At 40.4% G+C, this 13,795-nt stretch overlaps 1 protein-coding gene and 1 long non-coding RNA gene across 8 annotated transcripts in view; one reads left to right on the top strand and one right to left on the bottom strand.

The window, feature by feature from the left end:
• LOC121041567 (uncharacterized) overlaps window positions 1-6,565 on the top strand; it is a 20,352-nt gene extending 13,787 nt beyond the window's left edge. Inside the window, exons 2-3 of the long non-coding RNA XR_005795788.1 lie at window positions 3,102-3,114; window positions 6,239-6,565. This is a non-coding gene — a long non-coding RNA (uncharacterized LOC121041567). The remainder of the gene's footprint in view (window positions 1-3,101; window positions 3,115-6,238) is intronic.
• Window positions 587-13,795, bottom strand: part of GANC (glucosidase alpha, neutral C) — a 76,231-nt gene continuing 63,022 nt past the window's right edge. For 6 of the 7 annotated variants that reach the window (XM_040492386.1, XM_040492387.1, XM_040492384.1 and 3 more), the window contains 5 exons: window positions 10,785-10,859; window positions 8,004-8,117; window positions 6,684-6,796; window positions 2,967-3,070; window positions 587-2,383 (listed from right to left, as the gene is read on the bottom strand). In XM_040492386.1, the coding sequence (XP_040348320.1) occupies window positions 2,274-2,383; window positions 2,967-3,070; window positions 6,684-6,796; window positions 8,004-8,117; window positions 10,785-10,859 (516 nt within the window). In that variant the 3' untranslated portion in view covers window positions 587-2,273. The remainder of the gene's footprint in view (window positions 2,384-2,966; window positions 3,071-6,683; window positions 6,797-8,003; window positions 8,118-10,784; window positions 10,860-13,795) is intronic. The other variant, XR_005795786.1, reaches the window with a different exon arrangement.

Here is a 13,795-nt window from a genome sequence, read left to right as displayed (position 1 = left end):
AAAGCATAAGAGACTGTTGAGAACTGAGAGCAAACTGAGGGTTGATGGGGGGTGGGAGGGAGGAGAGGGTGGGTGATGGGTATTGAGGAGGGCACCTTTTGGGATGAGCACTGGGTGTTGTATGGAAACCAATTTGACAATAAATTTCATATATAAATAAAAAAAAATAAATATGGGAAAAAAAAAAGACAGAGCAGTTTCATTCCTTTCTCCAAAAAATATTTTACATGGAAGAATAAATGCAATACATGTTAATCTAAAGATAGGTCTTAATTATTCAGCTTCACATGCCATTAAAAACCATCATCATGTATTAGGTAAAAGCACCCAGTTTTCAGGTTAAGTCTTACTGTAGGTTGCTAAGGGAACTTCGAAGCTGGGAAATACGGCTTCAGCTAATGTAGACTTCTTCCTTTCTCCTGAATTGCAAGACTTACAGAAATAGCAAAGAATCTGTGAATGTCTATGTGGTGTGGTGCAAAGCTGAAATCTCAACTGATATAATGCAATGTGTCCACAAGGAAATGCACAATGTTTACTACATCTGGAGGGAAGAGTCCTGTCAGAAAAGTAAATCGGAAACAAATACATTAAATTCTCACTTTTTAATCAAATCCATCAGTTAACTAATTGTAGCCATTGGTTACTGAAAGGCAAGTATAATGGTGCTCTGGCAGACAGAAGACAAATATGCTCTCGAGGAACATGCACTCTAGCAGGGGAACAAGACAGACAAAGCTGAAACATTAAGGGACTGCCCTGAGGATGCTGGGAGAGCGCACATTATAAGTGGAACAGCATTTCAGAGATGAGCAAAGTAACCGCGCATGGGTCCAGGGGTGCGGGGGTGACAGAGGATTTAGATAGGCTTAATGGAAAAGTGGCATTTGAGTTGGGCCTCAACGGATGGTAAGAGCTGCATGGGAAGGGGGAAAGTGGTGGATAATGGGGCCCAGGGCACAGAAGGCACAGAGGTGGCAGTTGGCAAGTCGCTCAGTGGAGGAAACGTGAAAACGTGCTGAGCACACGAGGCTGCCCTACAGATGCAGTAACAGGCAGTGAAGAGGCACTGGTGTCTCCAGAGCAGGAAGCAGCCGGAGGAACTGGTGTTCCCTAATGCTTTTTAGCCCATGCCAAGCCATACGGGGGGGACCAAGGGAGAAAGAAAACTTAGTAGTACTGATCCTGTCTTTATTTAAAATTTTGATATTTTGTTCATCATGGATTATTTTTTGCATTAATTTTGATTTCGAAAAATACACTAAAATATTATTTATTTTGATTATTGCATTTCTTTGGTACCCCCTTAATTTTGTGCCCAAGGCAAGAGTTTTTGTGCCTGACTTACCCTCATCCCAGCCCTGTGTTCTATTTCTGAAGTTCAGTTGTGGGGACATGGGTGTTCATGTTATTATTAATCATAAAATGTAGCTTACTCATGTTACAAATCTTCTGTGGTCAGTAAACAGTATTTAATAAAAACAATTAAGATACATTAGGATTTTAAGAAGATTCATTGGGAACTTTGAAGCCCAACAAGCACAACAGGGAAAAGAATCCTTTGTGCTTCAGAGTCAATCTTTAGGGGAGAGTAATTCCCTGTTGCTTCAGCGTATGCAGTGCAAGCAGAAAAGGGTGGGTTTGCCCACATCTAAGTGGGTGAGAGATGACCGAGGGGTATGAGAGGCTGCTGTCCCCTTGGAGACAGGCCCTGAGTAGCTCACCACTGTAGCCAGACTGATCCTGCTGCATGGCCTGAGGCAAGCTTCCACACATGGGCCGCAAACAGTGGGTTTGGCCCACATTTCATATATAACAAATCCATCCAGGGCGCCTGGCTGGCTCAATCCGTAAAGCATGTAACTCTTGATTTCTGGGTTGTGAGTTTAAGCCCCACATTGAGGGTAGAGTTTACTTAAACACACACACACACACAACCATCCAGCTGTGCTCAAAGAGAAGCTACTCATTGGGCCACAGTGCTGACCACAGGGCCACAATCCAAGAAGCAATGGAAGATTAATGAACTCTATGAAAGTCTCAGGGCTACCTGCATCTAGGAGATGAGGTGGTGTTTGACCCAAAAAGTATTCCTAGTACCTCTAAAAATGTAAAACCTGAAATCTGTTTTTGTTAGTAAAGTGGTGCCTAATGAAAGCTAATTGTTAGCCAGAGAAGTCAATTAGCACGCAGCACAAATATCAGAAAAGGCCAAGGGAAAGGCTGAAAGGTGCAGGCTGCTTCCTGAGCCCGTCACTGGGTGCACGTCACAGTTATTTGATGTGGACCTCCCAGTCAACGCCGATGTTCAGTGACAGCTTCTCCAGGCTCAGGGTGGACATTGTGGTACAATATGTAAAAACCACAGGCTCTTCTTTACCGTCTAAATATCAAGACAATAGCAGGAAAAGTTTGATGAATATCTAGGAGAGAAAGATCTTTCTTTCAAATATAAAATATTTCTCACTTGGTCATAAAACCTTAAGCCCCATGTAGGAAAATCCAGCTGAATAGCACTTTTACCCATGGACTTCCATGAATTTTTTGAAGATTAAACCCTCTATCATTTTGAGTGCAAGATTGGTGGAAAAGGAGCTGTAAGGAACAAAGAAGTTCAGCAGGTAAGAAAGGATATATCCTTTTAAGAAACTCCATAAACATGGGGACGATTCTCTGCAGCTTCAGACAGCTACAGTTAAACAAAATATTCAGAGAAGTTACAATATTTTTCAAGCCCCAAATAATTTCCCTTAGAAAAATGTTAACATCTTATAGTTCGCGGAAAGACCAGTCGATGAGGAGAAGCAGGGTGGCTTTGCTCCTTTTAGACACCTGGGTATTTGACCAGGGTATTTCAGAAAGCACAGGGTCCACTCAGTTCAGCACACGACATCAGTTTTGGGACTAATCATCTCTTCACTGCAGATACTTCCATGTTTACAAAAACAAATGACCTGTTTGCTCACCAGATGAATGGGTGGTCACAGAAGATGGCTGCTTCTTGAGGCCAAGGACGAAGACCCGCTCCACCACACACTTGCTGGGATGATGACCTCTTTTGTCAGCACAACTGGAATAGATGCAAAGGGCATTAGGAAAAGGAGGAGAATAGGGGTTTGGACTGGTTACTAGGTCAACATCCCAGCCTTGTGGGTTCCTCTCCCATCTTCCCCTATGGAGGCAAGAATAATACAGCTGTCACGTTTACTAAGATGAAGAGAAGGAAAAAGATAATTCCATGCGCTGAGGACTGCCTAACCAGTAGACAAACCAGTCTCCCTTTGACAAGCCATTTGGAGAGATATCACCTAAGGACACTGGAGTCGCAAATGTGACTTCAACACAGCAATCAAATTTTAAGAACTCAGATATTTAATCACTTGTTGAATGGGGCAATACATGGGATTAATCAGAACTTAAATTGAATTCTTTTTTATGTTTTAGAGAGGGAGGAAAAGGAAGATGGAGACAATAAGGAAGATTCATGCAGTGACTGAAAAATACTCCAGGGAAATTCTAGACCAAGATGGCAACATAAGAAGTCCCTGAATTTCCCTCCTTTCATGGAGATACTGAATATAAAGTTACAGGTGGAGCAATTCCCTTCTGGAGATACAGAAACTACCTGAGTGACTCCCATACATTGAGTTACTGCAAAAATACCCACATCGAAACAGGTAGGAAAGGCTAAGACACACTCTCACTCCCTATCCCCAGGACAGTGTCATACAAGTGGAAGGGGAACTCCCAAATCCCAACTTCTCCCTGAAGAGTGAAGGGTTTGGACCACACTTCTAGTACCCCAGTTTTAAGGCCTCCCACCTGAGACATGAGCCCTCAAACCACCTATCAATAATTACTCCAAGTGTATTTGAACTAAATTCTCCAATCAATAGAGACACAGCTGCTGAGTGGTTAAAAAGTCAATACCCAGCTACATGCTGCCTATAAGAGACCCACTTCAGCTTTAAGGAAACATACAGAAGGAAAGTGAAGGGATTAAAAATGATATTCCATGCAAATGGAGATCAAAAAAAGGCAGAGCTAGCTATGTTTATATCAAGCAAAACAGACTTTATTAAAAAAAATGTTTTTTCAACGTTTTTATTTATTTATGGGACAGACAGAGACAGAGCATGAACGGGGGAGGGGCAGAGAGAGAGGGAGACACAGAATCGGAAACAGGCTCCAGGCTCCGAGCCATCAGCCCAGAGCCCGACATGGGGCTCGAACTCACGGACCGTGAGATCGTGACCTGGCTGAAGTCGGACGCTTAACCGACTGCGCCACCCAGGCGCCCCAAACAAAACAGACTTTATGCCAAAAACTGTAATAAGAGACAACAAAGATCATTACATAATGATAAAAGAGTCAATTCACTAAGAGGTTATAACATTTGTAAATATTTATGCACCCGATATCAGAACACCTAAATATATAAAGCAAATATTAGTAGATCTGAAGGTTGAAATAGACAGCAATACAGTAATAGCAGGGGACTTCAGTGCCCCACTTTCAACTATGGATAGATCATCCAGACAGAAAACCAATAAGGAAAACGTGGACTTAAACTACATGTTAGACCAAATAGACTTAATAGATATATATAGAACATTCCATTCAGTAGCAGCAAAATACATATTCTTCCCAAGCACACATGGAACATTCTCCAGGATAGATCATATGTTAGAATACCAAATAAGTCTTAACACATTTAAAAAGACTGAAATTATATCAAGCATCTTTTCTAACCCTAATAGTAGGAGAGTAGAAATCAATCACAAGAAGAAAACTGGAAAAGTCACAAATACTTGGAGATTAAATAACATGCTCCTAAACAATGTGTCAAAGAGAAATCAAAAGGGAAATAAAGTACCTCAGACAAAGTAAAATGGAAACACAACATATCAAAACTTACAAGATACAGCAAAAGCAATTCTAAGAGGGGAGCTTATAGTAATAAATGCCTACATTAAGAAAAAGAAAAGACCTTAAATAAACAATCTAACTTTACACCTCAAGGAACTATAAAAAGAAGAACAAACTAAGCCCAAAGAAGGTAGGAGGAAGGAAATAACAAAGGTCAGAGTGAAAATAAATGGAACAGAGGCTAAGAAGACAATATGAGGTCAATGAAACTAAGAGATAATTAAAAAACAAATAAATAAGCTGGGGCACCTGGCTGGCTCAGTCAGTAAAGCATGTGACTCTTGATTTTAGGGTTGTGAGTTTGAGCTTCACCTTGGATGTAGAGATTACTTACATTAGAAAAATAAACATAAACAAAATAGACGAATCTTTAGCTAGACTCACCAACAAAAAGAGGACTCAAGTAAGTACAATCAGAAACTAACATATCACTATATGTTAACTATACTAGAATTTAAATAAATAAATAAATAAAATAAGAAATGAAAGAGGAGACGTTACATTTGATACTTCAGAAACACTAAGGATCATAAGAAACTACTAGGAATAATTACACACCAGTAAAGTGGATAAGAAGAAATGGATAAATTCCTAGAAACATACAAGCTACCAATACTGAATCATGAAGAAATAGAAAATCTGAACAGGTCAGTTACTAGTAAGGATAGTGAATCAGTAATAAAAGACTGCCAACAAAGATAAGTCCAGGACCAGATGGCTTTGCTATTGAATTCCATCAAACATTTAAAGAATTATCAGTCCTTTTCAAACTCTTCCAAAGAGTGGAACACTACCAAAGCTAGCAAGGATACTTATAAGAAAAGAAAATGACATGCCAATATCCTTGATGAACACAGATGCAGAATTCCTCAACAAAGGATCAGACACCATGATGAAGTGGGATTTATTCCTAGGATACAGAGATGCTTCAACATTGGCAAGTCAATAAATGTGATACAGTACATTAACAAAAGAAGGATAAAAATAATATGCTTATTTCAGTAGATACAGAAGAAGCATTGGAAAAAATTCAACAGCTTTTCATGATAAAAATTCTCAACAAATTGAGTACAGAATGAATGTATCTCAACATAATAAAAGCTGTTTTGACAAGTGCACAGCTAACATCATACTCAGTGGAGAAAAGCTGAAACAAGATCAGAAAGAAGACAAGGATGCCGACTCCTCACCATTTTTGTTCAACATAGTACTGGACACCCGAGGTAGAGCAGTTAGGCAAGAAAAAGAAATAAAAGGCATCCAAATTGGAAAGGAAGTAGTAAAATTGTTTCTATTTGCAAACGGAAAGAGAGGCTGGTTAAAGGGTACAAACTTTCAGTTATAAGATGAATAAGGTCTCAGGATCTAACATATAAGATGGTGACCATAGTTGACAATACTGTATCCTATAATTGAAATTTGCCAAGAGAGTGGAACTTAAGTGTTCTCACTAAAACAGAACAAAACAACAAACAAACCAAAAAAGATAAATATGTGAGGTGATGGGTGAGTTAATTAACTTGATGGTGGGAATCCTTTTACAGTATATACATACAGCAAATCACCATCTTGTACACTTTAAATACATTACATTTTTATTTGTCAACTATATCTTAGTGAAGCTAAAAAAAAAAAATACTCCACAAATGGCCTTCATCATTACTTTCTTTAAATAGTACCTTAAAACAACAGCTGTGCTTTTGAGGCTAGCATAATTTATTTAAGAAAGCACACAGCTTTTTAGCTGCTATTACCTGTTGGTCAAAACACCTGAAAAGAATGAAAACTTCCTATGCAAGAATTGCTTCTGGTGGAGGTACTGGAATGAATGGCCATCGTCGAGATAGAGTTCACCCACGGCAGAACCCTGGAGAGTGAATCATAGGGAGAGAATCTGCTTATATAATAGCTTACTAGGAAAAGAATGTCACCCACCAGAGGGATTAAAAAATCTGTGAAAAATTTTATTAAACAAAAGCTTACTATTCAAGCTGCACAATGTAGTCATACAAATATATACATTCAGTGCCCATTGGTGAATTAATATGAATAAGGAAGTCACATAAGAGGAGCACAAAGAGACCTTGCTGAAAAAAATTTAAACTACGAAATATGGTCAGTGGCACAGGTGGCTTCTTTGAAAATAGTATCTTAAAATGAGACGACAGGTCAAGAAAAGTTCACGCAATAAAATGAAGCTAAAAAAAATGTAGTATATAATGGAGGAGATCAGCTATCTTTAGAAACCCTCCATTTAGACAATGGAAGTTCCTTCTTCATTTCAGTAGGAGGACCCCTTTGGCATGTCAAACAATGTCACAGCACTCCATATGGCAGTTTATTGTTATTGACAATGTTTGATGTGCTATGGATCTCGAGTCTCTTGTATTTATTCTGTGGTCTGAGACTCATAGTTTGGTCCAAGAAGACATGTCTAAGTGAAGTAGATGGAAAAGAAAGATGTAAGAAAAATAAAGTTTAATTATTTTATAATATTTGTGCAAGAGTAAGAATTTGTGTTGGAAGTGTATTTGGGCAAAAGGATAAGAAAGGAATCTGCTATAGGTTTCATTTGGCTCAAAAGATCTTCTGAAAAGGACATACAAATTCTGGATCCTTCTAAGCTTTACCCCAGGAAATTTTAGTTGTTTGAGCCATCTGATGAGAACAAAAGTCATTGTGTGGGGTCGGTGTTGCTGAAATGTTGCGTAGATACAGGTACCCTCTTAGAGGAGACTGAATTTTAGGGCTAATCCATGTGGCAGGCTGACTATGCCCAGTGAGGATTTAGTCCAGTGGTAATCAAGGCCAAGCTGCAGAGCACCAAGGTCATGATGCTCCAGAGGAAATTGGTAACATTTCTAGTTCTCAGAGTTCTCTTAAGTATAATTGCATGAAAGTCAGACAAGCTGGACAGTGAATCTGAAATGTTTCAAAACATCAGAAACACCCATCCCATAACTAACTGGGGTGTATCGTTTTTAAATACTACCACATACTCAGAAGGCTACTACTCCTGTAAAGAGATAAAGTAGTAACGAATGAGTTGTGTAAAGGTAACATTTTCCAAATACCTTAGTGCTGAGAGCCACCCGGAGTCCATATGGGGAATCAGTCATGTAGCCTGTGGATTTTCCTATAGTTGTCTTTATGGGCACTATACTTCCACCTCGTTGAAACACTGGTATCTATAACAGAACAATACTCTTGGGGAAGGAGCATTTGTAAAAGGCAATCTCAAAGTAGAATCTAAAAATACTTCATGGTACAAGACTCACATTCTTTTTAAAAATTTTTTTACAACATTTAGTTATTTTTGAGAGACAGAGTGAGACAAAGCACGAGTGGGGGAGGGGCAGAGAGAGGAGACACAGAATCTGAAGCAGGCTCCAGGCTCCAGAGCCCGATAATGGGGCTCAAACCCATGAATTGTGAGATCGTGGCCTGAGCTGAAGTCAGGCACTTAACCGACTGAGCCACCCAGGTGCTCTAAGATTCACATTCTTTACAAATATAGACTCAAAAGCAAAGTAAATTTGTGAGCACAGAGATGGAAAATATGGAAGCCCTGGCATTAAAAGGAAGAGTTCAAAGAGTAAAAAAGAGTAAAAAAAAAAATGGTCCATTTTTTAATTCTTAGGGAAACTTCTCACCCTTCATCAATTTGTTACCTCTTCTGCCTATCCTATTAGTAGTTCCTGTTTTGTATTTTTAATTTGCTTGTCAACATAATATACATGTTTCACCAGGGCCCTGCTAAGGAGTGAGTTTTTCTGCCTGTGTAAGTAGGCCCACATGTATGTACGTGTGCCTATAAAAAATTACAGTTTCTTGGTTTCAGGGAGATGACTTTGTCCTTACTCACTACAGTCCATACCCTACCTGCTCCCTGCTTTCCTGAGTCACCAGGATGCCTGACTCAATTCTGAGAGTAAATTTGTGAAACTTCTGTTATAGAAACCCTGAAAGCACTTTTAAAAAAAAAATTTTTTTTTTCAACATTTATTTTTGAGACAGAGAGAGACAGAGCATGAACGGGGGAGGGGCAGAGAGAGAGGGAGACACAGAATCGGAAGCAGGCTCCAGGCTCTGAGTCATCAGCCCAGAGCCTGACGTGGGGCTCGAACTCACGGACCGCGAGATCGTGACCTGAGCTGAAGTCGGACGCTTAACCGACTGAGCCTCTCAGGCGCCCCCCGAAAGCACTTTAAGTGACTCTAACAACAGTGTTATAGACATGGCCCATACCTATGGTTCTTCTGGAGTGGCATTCCCAGCACAGAAAGCCCAGGAGGTCTCCTGCCTCCCCATACAGTCCTCTGTAAGGAAGCTCCCTAAATCACATGGGGGCTTGTACTTCACCGAGTAAAGTACCAGAGGGAGAAAAGTACACGAATACAGATGAAGTTGGGTGTGAGGGTGGAGTAGATAAGATGTCCACCCTCTGCCTGACTCACAGTTTGCAGCAAGGAGTAAAGTGCTTTTATCTCCCCACCCTCATCATCCCATCGCTTCGTCTTTTCTTTTCTCAAAGACCGAGGTAGTAGGTTAGTACAGAATGGGCTCTGAAGTGGGAGTGCGGCTGGCCTGGATTCTTCTCTCAGTTCTGCCAAAATCTAGCCATAAGCCTGGACAAGTAATTTAACTTCTCTGAACTCAGGTTCTTCCTCTGTAAGCATGACAGACTCAAGTCAATGAATGTTAAAGTCTCTTCTAGATCTGAAAGTTGAAATTTGAAATCATTTTATTATGGAGTCCATACTGCTGATGACAGCTTTCAAAAAACAACCTCAATAAATGTTTCTTACTCTTAACACTACTTAGGGTCTGCAGTAGTGGTTGTGATTTAGCTGCAAGAGCAAACTCCCCGTCACAAGTTCAGGTGGGATGGGCCCCTGTGATTCCAACATCGAAACTGACAGCCTTCCTTGCACCTAGAGGTCCAGGGTTACAACTGAAAACTCATGTTTTGTGACTTGGTCTGGTAGAAAGACATTCCATATGGTGTGTGTGGTGACCGGGATTTTTACTCCATTTTCAGTGTTCCTGTTTTTCTTACACATACAAATGTAAATATATGGGGAAGAATTGTTTGTCCTTGATGTTTCATACCGTGAGACCAGGCTATATGTTTATTCTTTTTTTCTCACATTTTAACAGCTTTATTGGTATAATTTACATGCCATATGATTCAACCACTTAAAATGTACAATTAAATGTTTTTTTAGCATATTGAGAGTCATGTACCCATCACCACAATCAAGTTTGAAACATTTTCATCACCCTAAAAAGAAACTCTGTACCCATTAGCAGTCATTCCCCATTGCTCCCAAGCCCTCTCTCTGCCCCATCCTTATGCAACCATTAATCTGCTTTTTGACTCTCTCTATAAGTGTTGTTATGCAGAACACTATGTCCTTGGTTCTCGCTATGCAGGCACATGTTATGGACTGAGTGTCTGTGTCCCGACAAGATTCATATGTTGAAGCCCCAACCACCAATGTGACTGTATTTGGGAACAGGACCTTTAAAGAGGTAATTAAGGTTAAATGATGCCAAAAAGTGAGGCCCTGATCTGACAGGACTAGTGTCTATAAGAAGAGGCACCAAAGAGTGCACGCTCTCTCTCTGCCATGTGAGGACACAGAAAGAAGGAGGCTGTGTACATGCCAGGGAGAGAGTCCTCAGCAGGAAATGAATTGGTTGGCCCGTTAATCTGGAACATCTGGCCTCCCAAACTGTGAGAAAACCAACTTCTGTTGGTTAAGCCACCCAGTCTATGGTGTTTTATCACGGCAGTCCAAGCAGACTGATAGAGCACAGTAGGTAAAAATTACAGCCTGAAAACAACTTACAGAGTCCAAAGTTACTGGGATCTTCACAGTACATGCTCCTTCCCAATAAGTACCCGTTTTAGAGTCATACCAGACCTGAAAAGGAACAGACCCTAATGAGAGAGAGTATATGAGCAACTCTGCTCACAATTTCATTATTCAGTAAAACATCCATTTATCTGGATTTCAAATACCCAGAAAACTAAGCTCAAAAAAAAAAAATAGGCACAATTTTTAAAAAATCTGGAATAGAAGTTAGGAAGAACATATGCTTTTAAGAAGGTCCCAAAAGACTAACCTAGTACCGTGATAGATTAAGTTGACTGAAAGGCCACTTATTTGTCCATCTGTCCATCCAAAAGTTATTTATTGAACAATCTGCCACATGCCCAGCACTGCTAGGCATATGTGAGTCAACAGAAAGACAGAGTTCCTGCTGTCATGGATTTTATAATTTGGTTGTCTTATAAACTTACTGTGTGTAGCAATAAAAAAGACGATGGAATAAAGGAAAAGCAATAATGAAGAAAAGCACAGTGCAAGCAAATAAATTATAAATGAGTGGGAGAAAAGGAAAGTGTCAGAGAAGGAAACAGGTTTTGGAGAAAGGCAAGTGGAAACTTGGATTGCTACTATGATATCATTTTTTTTTTTTTAAAGCAGAGTACGATTCACTGATAAGGTTCAAATTCTTATCTGGGATCCTCATCAAGGGGGTTTAGTTGCTGAAGTTAACAAGAAGGTCCTACAAAGTAATTAGATGGAATAAAATCCTTAAGATCCCAGCAGCAGCAGCGTGGAAACAAAAACCTCTTTTTCTCTCTTCTAGCCGTATAATTTATGGCAGCCAAGGAGTCTGTTTCGCAAGTTCACCTCCTGGGATTACCACATCCTTTATATAGCTGCACTGTTGACTCTGTCACCGTCCTGCTGTGAATGTGAGAGGGCTGTGACTTGACCATCCTCAGCTACAGGGAACTCTTAATTCAACTGGATCAAACCCACCTTGTCTCTATGTATTATCCTTGGCTGGATTCAATTTGCTAATGTTTTGTCAAGGATTTCTGCATCTGTGTTTATGAGGGATATTGTCTTAGCTTTCTTTTCTTATAATGTCTTTCTTTGGCAAATTCCAGTACCTTTAGATAAAGAGTAGTGGGAGTGAAAGGTAAAACAAAACAAAACAAAACAAAAAAAAAACACCAAAAAACTGGCTTAAATAAGATTTTGGAATTACCTGTCTGTCATTTCCGGAACTAATTAGAATAAGAGGTATAGAGTATGTGCTCTGGTACTATATACAAACATCCCTAGCCTAGGAAGGGTAAACTGGTATAAAGTACCATGTAGATCAGACCTAGTGCTCAGTCACCAAGCTCCTCACTAAGTACTTACTAAAGGCCTTCTACCCATCAGATACCCATCTAGATGCTGAGGATATAGAGTGAACATAACAGATGAAAATCACCGCCCTTAAGAAGCTAACATTCTAATGGGAGAGGAAGATAATAAACAAAACATGTAAGTAAATATCTAGTATGTTAAAGGTGGCAGGTTCTGTGGGAAAAATGAAGGATGAAGACAGGCTGGACAGTACCAGGGGCAGTGGGAGTGATCTGTAATCTTAACTAGGTGGTCAGAGAAGGCCTCACTGAGAAAAAACTATTTGAGCAAAGACTTGAAGTAGAGGGAATGGGCCATCTAGAAATATGAGGAAAAGTGACAACAAGGGACGATAGGTAGCCCCCTTGCACAGTGCGATGTTATACTAGCTGACTGATGAGGTCAAGGGCTTGGCTCTCCTATCCAGGGTCTGTGAAGATGTAATGAGAGAAACAATCATAGAACACTCTGGGAAATGACGTTGAAGGAATATGTTACACAGTCACAACGATGTGCTTGCAATGATGATAGATCATTAAGAACATGTTTTATTAGTTAAAAAATTAATAAAAAACTTAATTTGTGGCTAAGTCATGAGGGAACTAGTTCCTCTTAACAGGAGGCTGTTGCTTTATTTATTTTTTTTATTATTCTTTTTAACGTTTATTTATTTTTGAGACAGAGAGAGACAGAGCATGAACAGGGGAGGGTCAGAGAGAGAGGGAGACACAGAATCTGAAACAGGCTCCAGGCTCTGATCTGTCAGCACAGAGCCTGACGCGGGGCTCGAACTCACGGACCGTGAGATCATGACCTGAGCCGAAGTCGGATGCTCAACCAACTGAGCCACCCAGGGGCCCTGAGGCTGTTGCTTTATTAAAATCGAATTGCAAAACTCTCGGCAGAAGTGCTTGGCCTAACAGTTTATTTAGCTGTTGTTGTTTACTCAGGGGGAACCTTTGTAAAGAGCCCTCATCTTCAGAACTGCAAATTACTGGAGAAATCAAGAGGAAAGAACATAATTTATGAACATTCTGGAGAAGAGCCAGGGTATTGCCATATCAATAATGACAAACATAGTGGGCTGAATGGTGGCCCCTCAAAAAGGTGTATGTACTTCCTAATCCCTAGGAGTGAATATTCCTTCCTGTGGTAACAAATTTGATTTTGGGAGTAGGAGATCATCTGGGATTATCCAGGTGGGTCCTAAATGTCATCTCAAGGGTCCTCAAATGAGAGACAGAAGAGGAGACACAGTCGCACAGAGGAGAAGGTGCCGTGACAATGGTGGCATATATTAGGTGATGTGCTGTGGCTACAAAGCTAGGAACTACAAGAACTGCAGGCAGCCACCAGAAACGAGGAGAGAGTCATGGAATAGATTCTCCTTCAGGACCTCCAGGAGGAACCAACCCTGCTGACACCTTGATGTGGGGCTTCAAGCCTTCAGAACTGGGAGAGAATAAATTTTTGCTAAGTTAAGCCACCAGATTTGTGGTAATTTGTTACAGCGGCCTCAGGAAACGAATACAGCAACCCCACAGGTAAAGCTGGATGGAGGGAGAATGCCAGTGCTGGATGTTTCGTGGTATTGCCTCACCGGCACTCGACAGTACTGAGCACTAAGCATGGCCCGGCTCAGCTACCTC

Source organism: Herpailurus yagouaroundi, unplaced genomic scaffold (genome assembly GCF_014898765.1).
Source record: "Herpailurus yagouaroundi ecotype Mexico unplaced genomic scaffold, PumYag 184, whole genome shotgun sequence".
Classification (NCBI taxonomy): Eukaryota; Metazoa; Chordata; class Mammalia; order Carnivora; family Felidae; genus Herpailurus; species Herpailurus yagouaroundi.
This window is presented reverse-complemented; position numbering and strand designations above follow the sequence as displayed.